At 40.9% G+C, this 21,116-nt stretch overlaps 1 protein-coding gene across 1 annotated transcript in view; it reads left to right on the top strand.

Annotated features, from left to right (window-relative positions):
• UBR3 (ubiquitin protein ligase E3 component n-recognin 3) overlaps nucleotides 1-21,116 on the top strand; it is a 686,242-nt gene that overhangs the window by 307,349 nt on the left and 357,777 nt on the right. The window contains 1 exon segment of the mRNA XM_030210854.1: nucleotides 5,479-5,583. Coding sequence (XP_030066714.1) covers nucleotides 5,479-5,583 — 105 coding nt within the window.

Genomic DNA, 21,116 nt, shown 5'->3' with positions numbered 1-21,116 from the left:
ATGACTTTTTAAAGGTTATAGGGATTCTTATGGGACATCCCATTACAGACACCCATACATAAAGAGAAAAAAGGCGTTAACCCCGGCATGGCATTTTGGCATACTCAGTTTGCTCTCTGTTAGTAATAAAGAAATCAAAACAGAGAAAAGAAAATAAGATGATACCTTCTTATTGGACTAAATTAATATATCTTTTGATTAGCTTTTGAAGGTAACCCCCCTTCAGATCGGAAATAAGCAAATGTTAACAAATATCAGAATATATAAGTGAAACAAAGGCACAAAAGCATTCCAATGACAGTCTCACAGGAAGAGGGAGGGGTGAGTTAGGTGAGAAATGGAGAGCTGGGTGGATGAGAGTCAGGGAGAGATGGATGGTTGATAAGTGGTTGACAAAGCAGTAGAATTTTATGGTTTATAATGGACTAGGAAACCCAGATCTTCATTGAGCCTCTCTGGTGGGTGTCAAAATATTTCTTTGTTTTGCCTTCAAAGGTCTTACGTTCCTGGATTGTCTTAAAATTTCCTTTTAGTATTCTTACCATAAGATCATTGATGCAGTGTTCTGGTTTTATGAAGTTCTGTCCCACAGAGGTGGCATCCTGGTTGGCACTGGAATGTGAAATACTATATCTATGTAAATTGAGCCTCATCTTTCTGAGCTATCTTTTGTCCAGATCGCAATCATCTAGAAAAAAAACAACTTACGAAGACCATGCGAAAAATACAGCAAAGAAAATGTTCTACTCAATGTGGAAACTTAAAAGGATCAAACCTTTCTTCCCAAGGGAAGTATTCTGCAGCCTAGTACAATCAATGGTACTAAGCCATCTAGATTACTGTAATGCCATTTATGCCAGATGTAAAGATCAAATCATTAAGAAGCTTCAAACCGCTCAAAACACAGCAGCCAGACTCATATTTGGGAAAGCGAAATACGAAAGCGCCAAACCCCTAAGAGAAAACTGCACTGGCTCCCATTAAAAGAACGAATTGTGTTCAAAGTTTGCACCCTGGTCCACAAAATCGTTCACGGGGAAGCACCGGCCTATATGTCAGATCTTATAGACTTGCCTACGAGGAACACAAAAAGCTCAGCACGCTCATTCCTTAATCTCCACTACCCCAACTGTAAAGGGCTAAAATATAAATCCACATACCCAACCAGTTTCTCCTACATTTGCACGCAACTATGGAACGCACTACCGAAGGCCATAAAAACAACGCAAGACTTAACTATCTTCCGAAGGCTACTGAAAATTGATCTGTTCAAGAAGGCATACCAATAACATCCATCCTCAAAACTAAATAATAAGACTGCACATGAACTAGAAAAATCCTATCACTTGACTGACTAACCTCTTTGCTATTAATGATCAAGCTCTACCACTTTAATCCTTATGTCAAATATGGTCTCTCTATAGTCGATGACCTAATGTATATTACAATCCAATCTATTACTCAGGAACCAATATGCACTACCATAATGTATTCTTCTTTACCATGTATTTATGCACCTTAATGCAACACCTTTTGTATTCTGCTACCCGGAAATGGGAACCTCAAGCCACATTGAGCCTGCAAATCGGTGGGAAAATGTGGGATACAAATGCTACAAATAAATAAATATATGTATTTTCTAGCAGAATTTGAGCTGTACAAACTTTAAATCATATTTAACTGTTATATCATTGGTACGAAGTAAATTAATTTTTTTTATTTTTTTTATTTTTGTTACATTTTGTACCCCTCGCTTTCCCACTCATGGCAGGCTCAGTGTGGCTTACATATTATATACAGGTACTTATTTGTACCTGGGGCAGTGGAGGGTTAAGTGACTTGCCCAGAGTCACAAGGAGCTGCCTGTGCCTGAAGTGAGAATCAAACTTCAGTTGGGTGTTAACTACCATCTGAGGCATCCTAGCAATTCAAGACATAACATTTGTCTCCTCCCACTAACCTTCCTATGCCACTTTTTCACTATCTTGCACTTGTTCATGTCAAAAAATATCCTATAAACTAACATCTTATCATTCCTGCAGGGCTCCCCTCCTCCCCCCCCCCCCCCAAAAAAAAAAAAACTGTCTTAGACATTGCTGTATCTCTTTAAGTTTTTTGATTAGCAAACACAGGGTTAACACCTACATAAGTACATAAGTAATGCCACACTGGGAAAAGACCAAGGGTCCATCGAGCCCAGCATCCTATCCACGACAGCGGCCAATCCAGGCCAAGGGCACCTGGCAAGCTTCCCAAACGTACAGGCATTCTATACATGTTATTCCTGGAATTGTGGATTTTTCCCAAGTCCATTTAGTAGCGGTTTATGGACTTGTCCTTTAGGAAACCGTCTAACCCCTTTTTAAACTCTGCCAAGCTAACCGCTTTCACCTCCGGCAACGAATTCCAGAGTTTAATTACGCATTGGGTGAAGAAAACCTTTCTCCGATTTGTTTTAAATTTACTACACTTTAGTTTCATCGTATGCCCCCTAGTCCTAGTATTTTTGGAAAGTGTGAACAGATACTTCACATCCAGTTCTACCTCCTTCCTGTCTCCGAAAAAGGTTTGTTTCTGGATTAATACCTTTCAAATATTTGAACATCTGTATCATGTCACCCCTATTTCTCCTTTCCTCCAAGGTATACATGTTCAGGTCGGCAAGTCTCTCGTACGGTTTGCAGCGCAAATCCCATACTATTTTTGTAGGTTTTCTTTGCACCACTTCCAGTCTTTTTAAATCTTTAGCATGATACGGCCTCCAAAACTGAACCCATGTACTCCAAATGGGGTCTCACCAACGACTTGTAGAGGGACATCAACATTTCCTTTCTTCTGCTGGTTATACCCCTCTCTACGCAGCCTAGCATCCTTCTGGCCATGGCTGTCGCCTTGTCACGTTGTTTCTTCATCTTTAGATCCTCGGACACCAACACCCCAAGGTCTCTCTCCTGAGTCAAGCTTACTAATGTCTCCCCTCCTATCCGGTATCTGTCTTTTGGGTTACTGCACCTCAAGTGCATCACTCTACACTCCTTGGCATTAAATTTTAATGCATGCGCCGGCATTTTTGTCGGTTGAAGGTTGAGACTGCACAGCTCCCGCTGAAGCACTCCGTTTCCCTGAGGACGCTAGGGAACTGGAAGGATAAGCAAGATTGTTCACTAGAGTCTCAGAGTTTACAAGCTGCAGTCTAGTCAGTAACAATTGGAGTTGGGACCCTGAACGAACTGCTCCAGTAATCCGTTGATACAGTGCTCATCCCTAATCAAGATAAGTATTACAAGCTACATCTGGTTAACACCAACAACTTGAAAAAATATTTAACTATAAGATAGTTAATTCACTATAAGATAGTAATTCAGATATGGAGGAGGTAGGGGTTCGATGATATCACAACGGGAATAACCACAGCTCATTACTGTGAGGAGGTTCAGCCGGTTTCCCTTATCACTGAGCACAATAGCAAATGAAAAAGAAAAATAAGCGCACATTTGGCACTAGCAAGTTTTTTAGAACATATAGGTTTTTCAAGTAGCATTTAGCAATATAGACAAAAAACGAACGGAGAATTGTACCCCAGTAGTGAATAACTATTAAATTTTAACTGCCAGACCCTCGACCATTCTTCTAACATTCGGAGATCCGTTCTCATTGTTTCTACTCTTTCCAGGGTATCCACTCTATTGGCTATTTTCGTGTCATCCGTAAACATCTTCAGCAATATCTCCCACAAATATATTAAACAGAATTAGGCCCCAGCACCGCCCCCTGAGGAACTCCATTTCTCACCTTCCTTCCTCCGAGCAGATTCCATTTACCACCACTCTCTGCCACCTGTCCTATCCAGTTCACCACTTTCGTTCCTAAGTTCAACCCTTTCAGCTTATTCACGAGTCTTCTGTGGGGGACCGTATCAAAGGCTTTGCTGAAATCCAAGTAGATTACAACATCTAGCGCACATCCTTCATCCAGTTCTTTGGTCACCCAGTCAAAGAAGTCAATAAGATTCGTTTGGCAGGATTTTCCTTTGGTAAAGCCATGTTGCCTCGGGTCCTATAACCCATCGGCTTCTAGAAAATTAACTATCCTTTCTTTCAGCAGCGACTCCATTATTTTTCCTACCACCGACGTGAGACTTACCGGTCTGTAGTTTCCCGCTTCTTCCCTGTCTCCACTTTTGTAAAGAGGGACCACATCCACTCGTCTCCAATCCTGCAGAACCTCTCTTGTCTCTAAAGATCTATTAAATAAATCTTTAAGAGGTCCCACCATGACCTTTCTGTATTCCCTCAGTATCCTGGGATGTATCCCATCTGGCCCCATAGCTTTATCCACCATCAGATTCTCAAGCTGTTTATAAATTCTTTCTTCCTTAAACGGCGCAGTGTCCACTCCATTCCCAGATGTTCCCTGGGCAGCCGACCATGGTCCTTCTCCAGGATTTTCCTCCATGAACACCGAAGAGAAATAATTGTTAGTACGTTCTCTTTATCTTCATCACTCTCTACATAGCCATTCTCATTATCTTTCAGTCTCGCAATTCAATTCCTATCTTTTCTCCTTTTGTCACCTCTCTTAACATCTTAGCCATTTTTTCTTCTGCTCACACTTTCGCTAGCCGTAATTCCCTCTTCGCTTCTTTGAGTTTAATCCAGTAATCTTTTCTGTGATCCTCTCATTGCATTGTTTTGTATTTCTTGAACAAAGCCTCCTTTGCTCTTATTTTTTCAGCTACTTGTCCTATGCCTTTCCACGCCAATAGCTCCTTCAGATATTCCCCCATTTTATCAAAATCAGTACGTCTGAAATCCAGTACTTTGAGTTTTGTGTGTCCGCTCTCTGCCTTTGCCCTTATATCAAACCATACGGTGTGATGATCACTATTACATAGATGGGAACCCACTCGGTTATTGGAAACACTTCCTCCATTCGTGAGCACTAGATCCAGCACTGACTGAGCAAGGCACTTTGACAGGCATCACACTCTCCCTACTTCTTTCCGATTCCACAGACGGGACGTTCCAATCCATGTCAGAGAAGTTGAAATCTCCCAACAGTAGTACCTCCCCTTTCATACTAATCTTTGTCATTATCTGTATTTATGGTGTTGTCACACCCCCCCCCCCCCAAAGAACCACTGTTTAGACATTTATCAATCATTTTTTTTCAAACATGCTAAGTGTTTAAAACCTAATTGTAGAAGTTCAGAAGTTTTCCAAGGAGTTAACCACACTAGTAATAAATTATTGTATTCAGAGGAAAGCTAAGTTTACAAAAAGCTGTCCTAAAGCATAGCATTAAAACTGTATAGTTGAAAAAGCAGAATGTGAAACTGTAGGTGCTGGAAAGCATGCTGTTGTCTATAGTTTGCTATAACAGTTTTTAATACTAAGAATTCTTTGCTTTCTGTACTAAGCATGATTTGCTTTTGATACACTTAAGGGTTACAATTAGAATGCTCTCTCTCTTTTCTAGATAATGATGGATCATCAAAATATGTCAGAACATGTTCTTTGTATGGTTTTATACCTGATAGAATTGGGACTTGAACATTCATCTGAGGAAGAATTGGATGAAATGGTAAGTATTCAAGGGATACACCTGACTTAATTCAAACTTGTTAAGATCTTGCCATCTCTGAAGCGCAATAAGAATCCAGGTTGAGTGTCCAGAATTTTTCAGGTGATATTGGGAGTTACCTACCTTTAGCTGCTGTAATTCATGAACCAGTAATACTGTAAATTAATGATTTAAAAAAAAAACCAAAAAACAACAGAATAGTAGTTTCATAGAGTATATAATCTGTAGGGATGTGTAGAACCTTTGGTTCTTTTTGGAATTTTTTCTTGATTGTCAGTCATTTTTTTTCTATTTGTTTCATACTTTTTAAAATACGTTTAGAACATAAGAATTAATTTACTCTGACATTTTTACACCACCTTTACCTCATGAGTTGTGTGGCTTACATAGTAACATTAAAGTGAGAGTAGACAGAAAAGTGTACAATAGGCTACAGTCGCATCCTATCATAATAAAACATTTTAACCAAAAAGGTTTTCAGCATTCTATGGAAGCTATAGATGATGCTTTTCAACCTTATTTGTGAAGGAAGAGAATTCCAACACTTTCTCACTAGATATGGAAGATTAGATAAATAAGTAGATTCATAAACAACCTTCTTACAGGATGGAAAGTGTAATAATAAAAAAGCCCTGGCATTTCTAACAGCATTCTGTGCTTGTAAATTGATCAAACCCCTCGTATATCCTGGCAAAAGACCATACGAAATAGAATATGTTAAAGTATATAGCTTAAATATAGAATGGGCTTCTAAGAGAAGCTAATGGAACCTCAATATGGTAGGTGTTGTATGCTCATACCTAGATAGACCATAAATCAGATGAGCTGTGGTATTTTGAAAGGACTTCAATTGACATAAAACTTCTGATTTACAGCCCACATAAATAATGTTACAGTAATCAATATAAGATAGTGTTATTATCTGAACTACCAAACGAAATTCTTCAGGGGCAAGATAAGTGCAGGTTCTGCACAATTTCCACATAGTTTTACACATTTTTGTAACCACAAATTGAACATGTATATCAAATGACTATCTGTGGTTACCCTCACAGTTTTCAGACTTTTATCAACTTTATAATTAATGGACTCGATCAATATTGATTCTATCAATAATGGTTTAAAAGAAATATTAGCCCTCAGTTCTAAGATGTCTAGAGCTTTTTAAATTTCGTCCAAAACAATCTCAATCCCACCGTTAAAGCGGATAGATAGTAACATCATTGTAAACAAGATTACTCCCCAAACTCCTCTAATTTCTGTCCTAAGAACAGCATCATTATATTAACCAATATTGGGGAAATGGGTGAGCCAATCGGAAGAGTAGTCTAGTGGTTGGTGCAGCGGACTTTGATCCTGGGGAGCTGGGTTCGATTCCCACTGCTCCTTGTGACTCAGGGCAAGTCACTTAACCCTCCATTACCCCAGGTACATACTATGTAAACCGCTTTGAATGTAGTTGCAAAAACCACAGAAAGGCTGTGTATCAGGTCCCATTTACCTTTCCCTTTAATTTTAGCTTGATAAGATTTACTTTTCAGAAAAACTGGGAACCAATTTAAAACAGTTCCACCAATGCCAAGAAAATCCCAAAGTTGCATTAACACCCCCATGTTCAACAATATCGAAGGCACTAGACATATAAAATTGAAGGATAATTATTTGCCTACCATAAATTAATTCTTAAGTTCTGCCACCAAAGTGACCAATACCGTTTCAGTGCTATAGCCTGATCTAAAACCTGGCTGGAAGTCATATAAAACAGAGTAATCAGTCAAAAATGTTGTTAACTGCGGTGCTACAAGTGCTTCCATAATTTTTACCATCAGTGGGATAGAAGCCACTAGTCTATAATTAGATACATCACTCCTGCTTCCCGCTTGATTCTTTAGAATTGGTGTAAGTAAAACTTTACCTTTGTCAGTAGGGAGCAAACCATGTACTAGCATAAGTTGAACAAATTGCCACACCAACAATATAAAGTCTCACAGGGCTTCTTTCACTAAAAAAAAACCCAAAAAACTTGGATACCCATCTAGCAGGCAGAATGCAGATGAATATTTCAATAAATATGATTTAGCCAAAATATGTTTATCATACTGGGTCAGACCAAAGGTTCATGGAGCCTAAGGGTGTATATTCAAGTAATCCTCCCCTTTCCCACCTCCCGCATGGTAAACTTGCATATCTCTCCCAATTTCTCCTCCACCCCCACCCCAAGGTGACCCACATTGCTCTTCTTACCAGTACCATCTCCTCACTGGCTGTCGCTGACAGTTATTGTTCTGGGCTGAGGCCTTGAGTATCTGTGCATGCTCAAGGCCTGCCAGCTCTCATGCTTATCTAATTGAATTCAACCTGGCATTGCACTAGCAAGAGTCTTATTATAGTGCTTGTCAATCATTTTGTGGCTGTGACTCCATAATAGTGGCTAAATAAAATTGTGTGAGCCCTGAGATGCAGAATAGTGATACATCTTTGGAGAGCCCACCCAAGTCGTGATCTCAAATGTGTGTTTTGTGACCCCATTTGGGAAATTCTGGTCTATTATATACATTCAGTATACCAACCACTCTTGCACCCTTAGTTCTGGAGTCACCCATGCATGACTGATTATATCCTTCTTGTCCAAGGAGAAAGTAGTGTTACTTATAATAGAAGTTTTCTGTGGACAGTAGGATAAATCAGCTGTAGAATCTCTCCCTCCTCCCCTTATGGTTGAAATTGTTTGAGCTTTGTAATGAAATGAGAGGGAAGAGCTGGGTGAGGAAAGAGTATCGGAGTATGCCCAGGGTCAGGAAAGATCATTGGAGCATGCCCAGAGGCCTTTCTAAGCTGCTGTTCCTGGGCTCTGGTAGGGTGGATCCAAACTTCTGTCATCATGGTTGACATTGCCCATTTGTGGCTGATTTAACCTGCTGTCCATGGAGAACCTTTGTTACAGGTAAGTAGCTATACTTTATTTTTAAGTTCAGTAATGCAAGCTAAGTAAAGTTCATGTAAATATTAATAATGGTTTATTGATTTGGGTTTTATTAACTGTCTCTTTGTGAAGAGATTCACCTAAGGCAGTGTACAGCAGGTACAGTTCAACATAGAACTTAAAAGTTTAAGAATATAACAATAATAAAATGACCAAATGTAAGCATAAATTCTATCAATGAGGTAAACTTGGAAATTGCAGACTGAAACCTAGTAATAGGACTAACATGATCAGTATCAGAAATAATATCAAACAGAAACAGGATACACCTCTACACAATCAACAGAACTCCAAAGAAGTAGAGGATGACACTGGCGCTGTGAAGTCTCCAGATTGCCTTTTACCTGCATGGTGGCTTCTGCAGCCAAGCCTCGCTCTGGTGTTCCTGCAGCCAAGCCTCATTCCTAGTTGTGACATCATCAGCCAACTCCTTTATAAAGGACCTTGGAGCTTTCATGCCTGGCCTTTGCAACAGGTCTCTTTACCTTTTTCTTGTTGTAGTGTTGTTGTTTGAATCTGAGTGAACTGGTCTTCTTGTTAGCTGTGCCCTTAGCAGTTTCTGTGTGTGTACGGTTCTTTTTTGAACCTGAGTGAATTACTTTTCTGTTACCTTTGCTTCTTGGCACAGCCCTGTACTGTTTCTGTATGGGTTTGGTTCCTGTTTGAACATGTGTGAATTACATTTCTAATGTTTGAATCTGAGTGGCTGTGTGGCACAGCCTTTCTTCTTTGTGTGGTTCCCTTTTACCCTTTGCTTGCTGTATCTGATGTCTGAATCTGAGTGGCTGTGTGGCACATCCTTGCTTCTTTGTGTGGCTTCTCTTTACCCTTTGAGTGGCTGTGTGGCCCAGCCTCGAGTTGCTTCTTTGTGTGGCTCCCTTTTACTCTTTGAGTGGCTGTGTGGCCCAGTCTTGAGTTGCTTCTTTGTGTGGCTTCCTTTTTCCTTTGAGAGGCTGTGTGGAGGAGTGGCCTAGTGGTTAGCGTGGTGGACTTTGGTCCTGGGGAATTGGATTCTATTCCCACTACAGGCACAGGCAGCTCCATGTGACTCTGGGCAAGTCACTTAACCCTCCATTGCCCCAGGTACAAATAAGTACCTGTATATAATATGTAAGCCGCATTGAGCTTGCTATGAATGGGAAAGCGCAGGGTACAAATGTAATAAAAAAAAAACCCAAAAACCCTTGTGTTCCTTCGCTTTGTGGTCTGCCTTTTACCCTTTATGTGCTGTATCTGTTTGGATCTTGTGAGGACTGCGTTTCGTCTAAGCTGTGTAGCTTGAATTGCCTCTCTGTGTGCTTTTTGTTTGAGTCCTCTCTGTGAGGTTTCTATTTGAGTCTGAGAGGCTTACTCTTTCGTTTAGCTATGGCTTCTAGCATAGCCCTGAGCTACCTCTCCGTGTGCTTTCTGTTTGAGTTAGAGTGGGTTGCTCTTCCATATAGCTGTGATTTCCAGCACAGCCCTGAGCCATCTCTCTGTATAGTTCCCCTTTAACCTTTTACTTGTTGATTCTACTATGTGAGCCAGTGTGGGTTGCTTTTTCATCTGACTGTGCTTTCTGACACAGTGTGAGCTTTTTTGTGTGTGGGGTTGTCTTTTCCCATCAGTTATTGTTTATGACTATGTTTTGCACAGTGTGTTTGCACTGCTTGGTTATTATTTGCTTAGTGGACTTCATTCTGTTTCTTTCCCCTTTCTGTTTGTTTGGGTTCCAGTTTGGCCTTGCGGGCCTGTATGCTTGGACACTGTTATGTGTGGGTTCCAGTTTGGCCTTGCAGCCCATATGAGTGCTCTTCCTTTTGTTCCTGGTTCCTGCTATTGTCAAGCTCCGTTGCTGGTTCCTATTACAGCCAGTCTCTGTTTCTACCTTGCCTTGAGTGTCCACTGTTTATTTGCTGTGTCTTGTGCCTTGCCTTGGATTGTCCCTTTAGTGTCTGGATCAGTTCTTGATCTGCCTTGTCTTGCCCCTGAATCCATGACAGAGACACAGCTCCAACTCATGAGGAGAACAAATAGTTTTTATTCCAAGCACCAAATAAAGACCTGACATGGGTCCGTGTTTCAGCGGGATGCTGCCTGCGTCAGGGTATTAAAATTGCTCTCTACAAGAACAATCTTCTGTGTATGGTGCTAGAGAAAATGGAATCTACTGTGAAATATAAAATGAAAGTGACACTTCTTCTCAGGCAGTCATGAGACTGTGGCTCTTGCCCAAATGTGCTGTCTCCCTGCCAAAATTCGAACCGGTGTCAGTTCTGCTCACAAGTTGGAGCTGTTTGTCATCCTCTACTTCTTTGGAGTTCTACAGTATCAGAAATATTGTCTAACAGCACTGTAAAGCAATCATTTATTTTAAAAATTTATCCACCGCCTATCATATAATGGAAATATGATAAATGTCAGTACAATACAGATGATAGCATAACATATATATGATATGATATTTCAGCATAATACCAATCAGAAACTTAAATACTATCTAATTGCTCCAAATCACAAGGTTTTAATGAGTTTTGAACTAATATAATATCTTTTAATTACATGTAGCCTCATAAGCCCAGGGTACCTTTTTTCTTATTAGGACATCACTGACTGACTTTCATCATCAGCTACCACCACCTACCCAACACTGCAGAGAAAAACTCTCCTATCTACATATAATCATGAGAGAAAAGTCTGCAATGTTCAGGCTCATGGAAAAGAACCAATTTTATAAGTTCACAGTTCAAATACTCATCAAATCCTCAATCCGACCTATGAAACTCTACAATAGGTCTTAAAAAAGAAGAAAATGTATTTCTACATCAAATCACTACAATACAAAAAATACAAAAATATTAGCCAGGTTGAACAGTTCTATACGTGCACTTAGCTTTGCCATCCCAGGTTTTTCAAAAGCTCAGTCGCTACTTGTATTATCCTTAAATCCATCCATGGCTGTAACTTATTGATATCCACATTATTGCTCCCAATCTTCTTATTCTCGACAGAATTAGGACCTCCCACTGTTTCACTCACTTCATCAGGAGAAAAAATAAGAAAGCACGATACTTGATAGGCACACATTAGAATATTCAAATAACAGATATCAAAAGGTCATAGATTTGATATACTGTCTTCGGTACAGCCAAAGCAGTTTACATATATACAGGTACTTCTCTGTCCCTAGTGGGCTCCTAAGGTTTTGTACCTGGGGCAATGAAGGGTTGAGTGACTTGTCCATGGTCACAAGGAGCTAAAGTGGGAATCAAACCCAGTTTCCCAGGTTCTCAGCCTACTGCACTATTAGGCTACTCCTAATGATGCTAATGCTGTTCCTATAATATATTGAAACATTTTATAATGTAGCTGAAGGGGTAAGTGCAATTGAGATATTATAGAGGCTCATTTTCAAAGCACATCGACTTACAAAGTTATATAGGTTACTATCCTGCTTATAATTGAAAGAGAAAAACGCCTATATTGTGACCCAAATCGGGAGATGGGCGTCTTTCTCCTGTGGGCGCCCAAATCTGTATAATAGAAAGCCGATTTTGGGCATTTCCAACTGCAATCCATCGCGGAACGGGTAAAGTTGATGGGGACGTGTCGGATGCGTGGTGAAGGCGGACTGGGGCGTGGTTATCGGCCGAGGAGGAGATGGCCGTCTTTAGCTGATAATCGAAAAAAAAGGCGTTTTGACCGCGATTTTGGGTCACTTTTTTGGACCCTTTTTTCATGAACAAGACCCAAAAAAGTGCCCCAACTGCCCAGATGACCACTGGAGGGAATCGGGGATGACCTCCCCGGACTCCCCCAGTGGTCACTAACCCCCTCCCACCAAAAAAAAAACACTTTAAAAACTTTTTCCCAGCCTGTATGCCAGCCTCAGTGCCGTACCCACCTCTATGACAGCAGAATGTGTTCTATCCTCGACAGCCTTTCCTGGTTCTGATGTGGCTCTCGGGTGAGTGTGACACCTTTTCTGTTATGTGTGTGTAGGGTATTGGGCTCCGTGATTCCACTAGCTTGTGGCAATGCTCACGATGTTGGTAGTGGTAGGCTCTACTCCCATGGTGCTTTTCCCCCTGCTTACTGGATCAGAGTGTGCCCTGTTTTGTTTCCAGTAGTCCATGAGGTAGTGGCCATTTTTGTAAGCCAGTTTTAGATCCCTTGACGTGTTAGCCACGTTACAGACTTAGGTCTTACCTTGATGTGGCTGAAAGAGGGCATTGTACAGCATTCTGCCTGCTCTGACCTACTGCTCATCTCAGTACCAGGGAGACTCGTTGCCAGTGGGGCACAACCTCTGATCTGCAGTTAACTGTGAGTAAGCGTGCTTATTCCAATAAAGGACGTTTTCGGAGAGATTAGTCTTCAGGTGTCAACTGGTGTGCCAATGTTATATAGCAGCAACAAGTCCTAGAGGCCTGCGTGTATTCAGGTCCCTGGAGCACTTTTAGTGGGTACCGCAGTGCACTTCAGCCAGGTGGACCCAGGCCCATCCCCCCCCTACCTGTAATACTTGTGCTGGTAAATGGGAGGTCTTCAAGACCCACTGTACCCACATATAGGTGCCCCCTTCACCCCTAAGAGCTCTGGTAGTGTTGTACATTTGTGGGTAGTGGGTTTTGGGGGAGGGGGGTTGGGAGCTCAGCACCCGTGGTAAGGGAGCTATGCATGTGGGAGCTTTTTCTGAAGTCCACTGCACTGACCTCTAGGGTGCCCAGTTGGTGTCCTGGCATATCAGGGGGGGCCAGTGTATTACGAATCCTGGCCCCTCCCATGACCAAATGGCTCGGATTAGGACGTTTTTGAGCTGGGCATTTTTAGTTTCCATTATTGCTAAAAAAAACAAACACCCAGCTGAAAAACGTCCATTTTTTCGATAATACGGTCTGTCCCGCCTCTTCACGTACCCGTTTTCGAACATACACGCCCATGGAGATAGGCATTCGCGTTCGATTATGCCCCTCCACGTAACTTTGTACTACTCATCTTGCACCAGGCTGTGGTGCTTATTTTCAAAGGACATAAACTTACAAAGTCAATTGGATAAATAGATGGGTAACTGAACTGAAGACAAATTATATGTACAATTGTACATTTGTGCCTTTGTATCGCTCCATGGTGCGACCGCACCTCGAATATTGTGTTCAATTCTGGTCGCCGCATCTCAAAAAAGATATAGTGGAATTAGAAAAGGTGCAGAGAAGGGCGACGAAAATGATAAAGGGGATGGAACAACTTCCGTATGAGAAAAGGCTAAAGCGGCTAGGGCTCTCCAGCTTGGAGAAAAGGTGGCTGAGGGGAGGTATGATAGAGGTCTATAAAATAATGATTGGAGTTGTACGGGTAGTTGTGAAGCGTCTGTTCACGCTTTCCAAAAATACTAGGACTAAGGGGGCATGCGATGAAGCTACAATGTAGTAAATTTAAAATGAATCGGAGAAAAATTTTCTTCACTTAATGTGTAATTAAACTCTGGAATTCGTTGCCAGAGAATGTGGTAAAGGCGATTAGCTTAGTGGAATATCTGACCTAATGTATACTAAAATCCAAGCCATTACTCAGGAACCTTTATGTAGCACCATAACATATTCTGCTTTACCATGTATGTATACACATGATATATATATATATATACACCATGACCTGTTCCATATATGTTATGTTCCATGTATATCACCCTGCATGTTTGCACCTTAACGCAATACCATGTATAATTCTCTTACCCGGAAATGGCAGCAGCCATTACGGCAAATGTATGTCAACATGTATGTTGCACCTTAACGCAACATCATTTGTAATTCTGTTACCCGGAAATTGCAACCGCCACTACGGCAAATGTAAGCCACATTGAGCCTGCAAAACGGTGGGAAAGTGTGGGATACAAATGCTACAAATAAAATAAATAAAGGTTTGGACGGCTTCCTAAAGGAAAAGTCCATAGACCGTTATTAAATGGACTTGGGGAAAATGGATCTGCCAGGTGTTTGTAACCTGATTGGCCACTGTTGGAAACAGGATGCTGGACTCGATGGACCTTTGGTCTTTCTCAGTATAGCAATACTTATGTGCTTATGAGTAAGAGATGAGGAGCCTGGCCTACAGGACATGTATCAAGGTAGTTCAGTTATGGAGTGAGTGGATAGTCCCACCTGTACTAAAGGTTTGGGAGAAGAGACAGGCCTTCACATGCTTCCTGAAGTAGAGGTAGTCTTCACTTAGACCTTGCCCCCTCTAGGAATAAGTTCCAGAGTATCAGGGCTACTCTTAAGACTCGCTGACGAGGGTACAGATAGTGATGCTCCTTGAGAGGACCTTAGGGGTTTCAAAGGTGTGTGAAGGGCTAACTTATTCTTAAGTACTCTGGTCCATTATGTCTGAGGATCTTGAAAATCAAACACAGAATTTTAAATTTAACCCTGTAAGGTACTGATGGCCAATGTAGTTTTTGCACTATGTGATGTGGTCATTGTACCTGCACCCTTCTATCAGTTGAGCTTCAGTATTTTGAATTAGTTGAGGCTGGTACAACTATTTTTAGTTTAACCAGTGTTCAGGGTATTATGTCCAGTCATGATATCATGGCATGTTAGAATTTTTAAAGGTTGTTTGAATTTACATTTAAAATTAATTTACGCGTATAGGTTGCCTTTCTTGAACAAAAGAAAAATCCAAATGGATTTTATCAGACTAATACAATTTAATTCAATTTAAATCTAGACATTTATATTCTGCTTTGCCATATAATAATTCAAGGTGGACAACAATGAAAAACACTTCCAAACATAATATCAGTATCTTAAAATAGTAGAACAAACATTAAAAATCGTAAGACTTCTCAAGTCCAACTCACATTTCCTTGTTACAGTAGAGTTCAAGGACAAAAGCCTTGTTATGAACTAAATAAAAATGCAAAAATCAAGCCCCATGAAGCAACCCATATGTAGATAATTCTCTCAAAACAGAAGGCAGCATATTCCACCAGTCTGGTTCCCTTCCACTAATTGTTTTCCTATGCATTTTGCACAGTTTGTTTCTTTACAGTACGGATTTGTAATTTAGTCTCACTAAATGATGTAGAGGTTTATAAACAGAAACATACGTTTTCATATAAATTGGAGCCATCCCATACATAATTTTAAAAACAAACAGAACTTAAAATTAAATTCTGGCTTTCACTGGAAGTCAGTCTATTAGATTGTAATCTCTTTGAGCAGGGACTGTCTTTCTTCTGTGTTTGTACAGCGCTGCGTACACTTTGTAGCGCTCTAGAAATGTTAAATATACATAGTAACATATAGTAACATAGTAGATGACGGCAGAAAAAGACCTGCATGGTCCATCCAGTCTGCCCAACAAGATAAACTCATATGTGTATATCTTACCTTGATTTGTACCTGCCTTTTTCAGGGCACAGACCGTACAAGTCTGCCCAGCAGTATTTCCCACCTCCCAACCACCAGTCCAGCCTCCCATCACCGGCTCTGGCACGGACCGTATAAGTCTGCCCTCCACTATCCTCGCCTCCCAACCACCAACCTCTCTTCCCCACCTGCTCCGCCACCCAATTTCGGCTAAGCTTCTGAGGATCCATTCCTATGCACAGGATTCCTTTATGCATATCCCACGCGTGTTGAATTCCGTTACCGTTTTCATCTCCACCACCTCCCGCGGGAGGGCATTCCAAGCATCCACCACCCTCTCCGTGAAAAAATACTTCCTGACATCTTTTTTGAGTCTGCCCCCCTTCAATCTCATTTCATGTCCTCTCGTTCTACCGCCTTCCCATCTCCGGAAAAGATTTTTTTTGCGGATTAATACCTTTCAAGTATTTGAACGTCTGTATCATATCACCCCTGTTCCTCCTTTCCTCCAGGGTATACATGTTCAGGTCAGCAAGTCTTTGTTCATACGTCTTGGAGCGCAAATCCCATACCATTCTCGTAGCTTTTCTTTGCACGCTTCCATTTTTTTAACATGCTTCGCAAGGTACGGCCTCCAAAACTGAACACAATACTCCAGGTGGGGCCTCACCAACGACTTGTATAGGGGCATCAACACTTCCTTTCTTCTGCTGATCACACCTCTCTCTCTATACAGCCTAGCAACCTTCTCGCTACGGTCACCGCCTTGTCACACTGTTTCGTCGCCTTCAGATCCTCGGATACTATCACCCCAAGATCCCTCTCCCCCTCAGTACCTATCAGACTCTCACCGCCTAACACATAAGTAGTAGTAGTATAGTAGTAGTTCAAAGCCATCAAAAGAGGGGTCACTCTGTCTATTCTTTTAACATCCATTATTATCTTGCTGCAACATTTTGCACCACTTGTAAACTCCTCAACTGCCTGTCTAGGAGTCCTAATAAAGCCACATTACAATAAATCAATCTGTAATAGTAGAATTGCTTGAACTACTAATTGACATTGCCAGGTGTTTGTGACCTGGATTGGCCACTGTTGGAAACAGGATGCTGGGCTTGATGGACCTTTGATCTTTCCCAGTGTGGCAATACTTATGTACCACTCCAACAGGAGCAACAGAGTTAGCAAAAATGTGACCCGTTTCTTGCTAAAAATCTTCAGGATATGTAGCTTTTTCGGTGGGGAGACAGAACAGATATCCTGCACTCCTACTCTAGACATAACGTGATCTTGTAGAAGGTAGCACTTTTTAAAATTATGTAGAGAACTTTTGTATAAAATTTAATATACATTCATGTAGCAAAAATTAAATACATTGCTTCAACAGTTTTGGAAAGTACTATTATATGAAATATTTTTTTAAGCGCCTGATTTCTGGCTTAGGTCAAATATTCTTAGACTGAGCTAAGTCAGCTCATAATGAGCTGATGCCACCATGCCATACAGGAATGTTTGAGAGAGTGCTGCTGTTTGGCTAAAGCTTACTCTTTTATGTAAATTTTGTTAATCATTTTGCAATTAATTAAATTCTCTGACAGGATGATAGTGGGTCATCTGGTTGGAAATAAAACCAGGGGCATCGCATCATTTATTTTGAATAAATCTCTCAGCTTGTGGCATTATTTATATAGTAACTGGAGACTATTTATCCTGTCCCCAGCTTTTTCCATTAGCATTATCTTTTAATTAGAGAAAATAAATAATTAGTTCCAATAGCTTTTAGCAGCTTGACACTCATTAAGAAAAATTCAAGTCTTCTATGAAGTTCCCTTTTATTTCTTGATTGTGATTTATAAGGAGTTCCTTTCAAGTAAAGTAGAAAAATACATTTCTTCTATTATAGGGGATAAGAAGACGATATTTGGACTTAGCTCATGCCTATTTTCAGTTATAGCTCAAAGCGAGTTTCATTCAGGTACATTAGGCATTTTCCTGTGCCCAGAAGGCTACAAAATAGGTTGTATATGAGGCAATGAAAGCATAAATGATTTGGACAGGATCACAGGAGCTGCAGTGGTATTTGAAGTGGGCTTCCCTGATTCTCACCCCCTTATCTAACCATTAGGCTACTCCTGCACTTTAGGGGGCATATTTCCTAAGCAGTGTTAAGTATTTCACATGACTTTTAATGCATGCTAACAGCACAATGCTGCATTAGCAGTCAGAGCCCCATTACTAGGCAGACTAGGCATCCACCTGGGGTGGTAGAAATATTATTTTTTCAGGGCGTGGCTTTGGTACAGGAAAGAGCCTCCTCCCTCTTCCTTTCTCCATGTCAGGCCTGGTACTACTGCTACAGCCCTACATATTCCTCAGCTTGAAGCTGTAGTGCCTTACAGATGCCTTTGAGCACAGGTCCATGCTCAAGAGGTGTGGTGTCTTGTGCCTTTCAACCTCCTGATGCAGATATCATGTTGAAGGTTTGCCTAGGGTGTCAGATATCCTTGGGCTGTCCCTGTTAGTTATGTAGCATGTTAACTGTTAATGTGCTGCATTAAACACCTAACAGGATTCTTGTTAGGGGTCTTGGTCTGGTTGGGGATTGTGCCTCTTGGTTAATGAGGTTAAGAACATAAGCATTGCCATACTGGGACAGACCGAAGGTCCATCAAGCCCAGTATCCTGTTTCCAACAGTGGCCAATCCAGGTCACAAATACCTGGCAAGATCCCAGAACAGTAAAACAGATTTTATGCAGATTATCCTAGAAATAAGCAGTGGATTTTCCCCAAATCCATCTTAATAATGGCTTATGGACTTTTCTTTTAGGAAGGTAACAAAACCTTTTTTAAATCCTGCTAAGCTAACTGCTTTTACCACATCTGGTAATGAATTCCAGAGTTTAATTACACATTGAGTGAAGTATTTTCTCTGGTTTGTTTTAAATTTACTACTTAGTAGCTTCATTGCCTGCCCCCTAGTCCTATTAATTTTGCAAAGAGTAAACAAAGGGATTCAAGACAACCCATTCCACTCCACTCAGTATTTTATAGATCTCTATCATATCTCCTCGAAGTCATCCCGTTCCCTTTATTATTTTTGTTGCCCTTCTCTGTACATTTTCTAATTACGCTAGATTGCACACAATATTTGAGGTGCAGTAGATACAAAAACATTATAACATTGTCATTTTGTTTCCATTCCTTCCTAATAATTTCTAACATTCTATTTGCTTTCTTAGACACCAGTGCACACTGAGTGGAGGGTTCAATGTATCGATGATGACACTAGATCCTTTTCCTGGTTGGTGACTCCTAATGTGGAACCTTGCATCACGTAGTTATAGTTTGGGTTCTCTTTCTCATATACATCGCTTTGCAATTGCTCACAATAAACATCATTTGTCATTTGGATTCCCAGTCTCATGAGGTCCTCTTGCAATTTTTACAAGCCTCTTGTGATTTATCACCTTGAATAACTTTGTGTCATCAGCAAATTTAATTACCTCACTAGTTGTTCCCATATTGTTTACAACTGAGAGACTCCTTCCAAGGCACCCTTTATGTCAGTGTTATTGGACATCTTCTAGCAGTGTTTCGGGTTGCCTGGGAGGGCTTTTTAATTAACTTACTGTGCCTTAATATCATCATTTGAATCCCGCATCAGCAGTTCCTGACGTCAGAGCACAGTTTTTACAACTACGTCCCTTTGTTCATCTCTTTGGGAGTGGCTTCTTGGAAGAGGAGGTCTGTGGTTTCTCCTTTTTTTGATAAGACAGTTCCTGTTTGAGGGCTTGGTGCTGGTGTTTTTATGGCTTTGCGGGTTCTCTAGTGAAATGGATGTGCTGTTTCTTATTACTTGTAGGGCTTATAGATCCTCTAATTGGTGTGTCTGATGTTAGTTTGCTATTCCAGTCATCGCCACAAATAGCGTTGGGGCCAGATTGTGTGGTTACAGGGCTAGTAGGGTTATCTTTGAACGGGCTTGTAGTATTGGGTGTGGATCTTCTAATTCCTCCTCAGCATACTCTCATTATTGCAGGGCTGTACAGGGATCTCCTTCCCTTACTTGCTTCCATCTAGCTAATATAAAGTTCAGTCACAATACAGTTGTCTCTCACTTACCAATCCCGGTTGGTTAGGTGAATACTAGATCAGTTGTGAATAAAACTGTAGCTATACAAGAATGGATAGTGGAGGAACAGCTTGTTCTAGTACTAATTACAGAGACTTGGCTGTACTCATTGGATGATTCGTTGTTAATTGATGTCTGTCCACCTGGTTATAAGATTCTTCACAGAACTAGAGATAGGAAAAGAGTGGGTGGGATAGTGATCAATTTACAATTCTTTTTTCAGGGTGGAATTAATTTCAAACCACAATACTTCATCCTTGAGATTATTGCATGCAAAATTTGTGATGGCTCATTATCTAATTCTGTTTGTCTTGTCCTTTTCTTTCATCCACCTGGCTGTTGGCAAAATTCTAAGGGGGATTTTTCAGAGTTCTTTTCTAGCATCTACCTCAAGTTCGCAAATGTGTTGTTAGTAGGTAATTTCAACTTTTATTTAGATAATTTAGGAGATGCAAGAACAAAAAGCCTTGTTGACTTCCTCACTTCCTGGCAATTTCTCCAGTTATCTGCTCCTTCGTCACACTTTAGGATTCATCTACAGGACCTCTTAGCCTTCCAGTTCTCCATTTCTGGAACATTTTCTGTTAATAATTCACTCTGGACCCCTATCTTTTAACCTCTCTCTCATCTAGCCCTTGTCCACCTTTGCCTCCTTCTGGATGTTGGAGTACAGCACTTTCTCGTGTTGAAGTTGATTCCCCCTCTCCATCGTTGTTTGACATCCGTCCTATCTTCACTGATACCTCCCTGAATGAACACATTTATTCCCGGCACTCCATTCTTTAGCAGAGCCTGGATAAAATTGCTCCTAAACTATTTTTAATATCCAAACCTTGTTGCAGATAGTTCTTGCTCCTGGATTTGCTTATCAGGGTACGAAATGTTGGAACTCCTTGCTGAAGATAATTAGGGGCCCTGTTTTCTAAGCAGCGTTATAGGCGCGTTAGCATTTTTAACGCACGTTAACCATGTACACACATTAACTGTGTACGTGCCTACAATATCCCTATAGGCGCCTACACGGTTAGCACGCGTGCTAATTGTAGGCACATTAAAAGTAATGCG

This window comes from Microcaecilia unicolor, chromosome 7 (genome assembly GCF_901765095.1).
Source record: "Microcaecilia unicolor chromosome 7, aMicUni1.1, whole genome shotgun sequence".
NCBI classification, from domain to species: domain Eukaryota; kingdom Metazoa; phylum Chordata; class Amphibia; order Gymnophiona; family Siphonopidae; genus Microcaecilia; species Microcaecilia unicolor.
The sequence above is the reverse complement of the archived record's forward strand: the minus strand, read 5'-3'. Positions and strand labels throughout refer to the sequence as shown.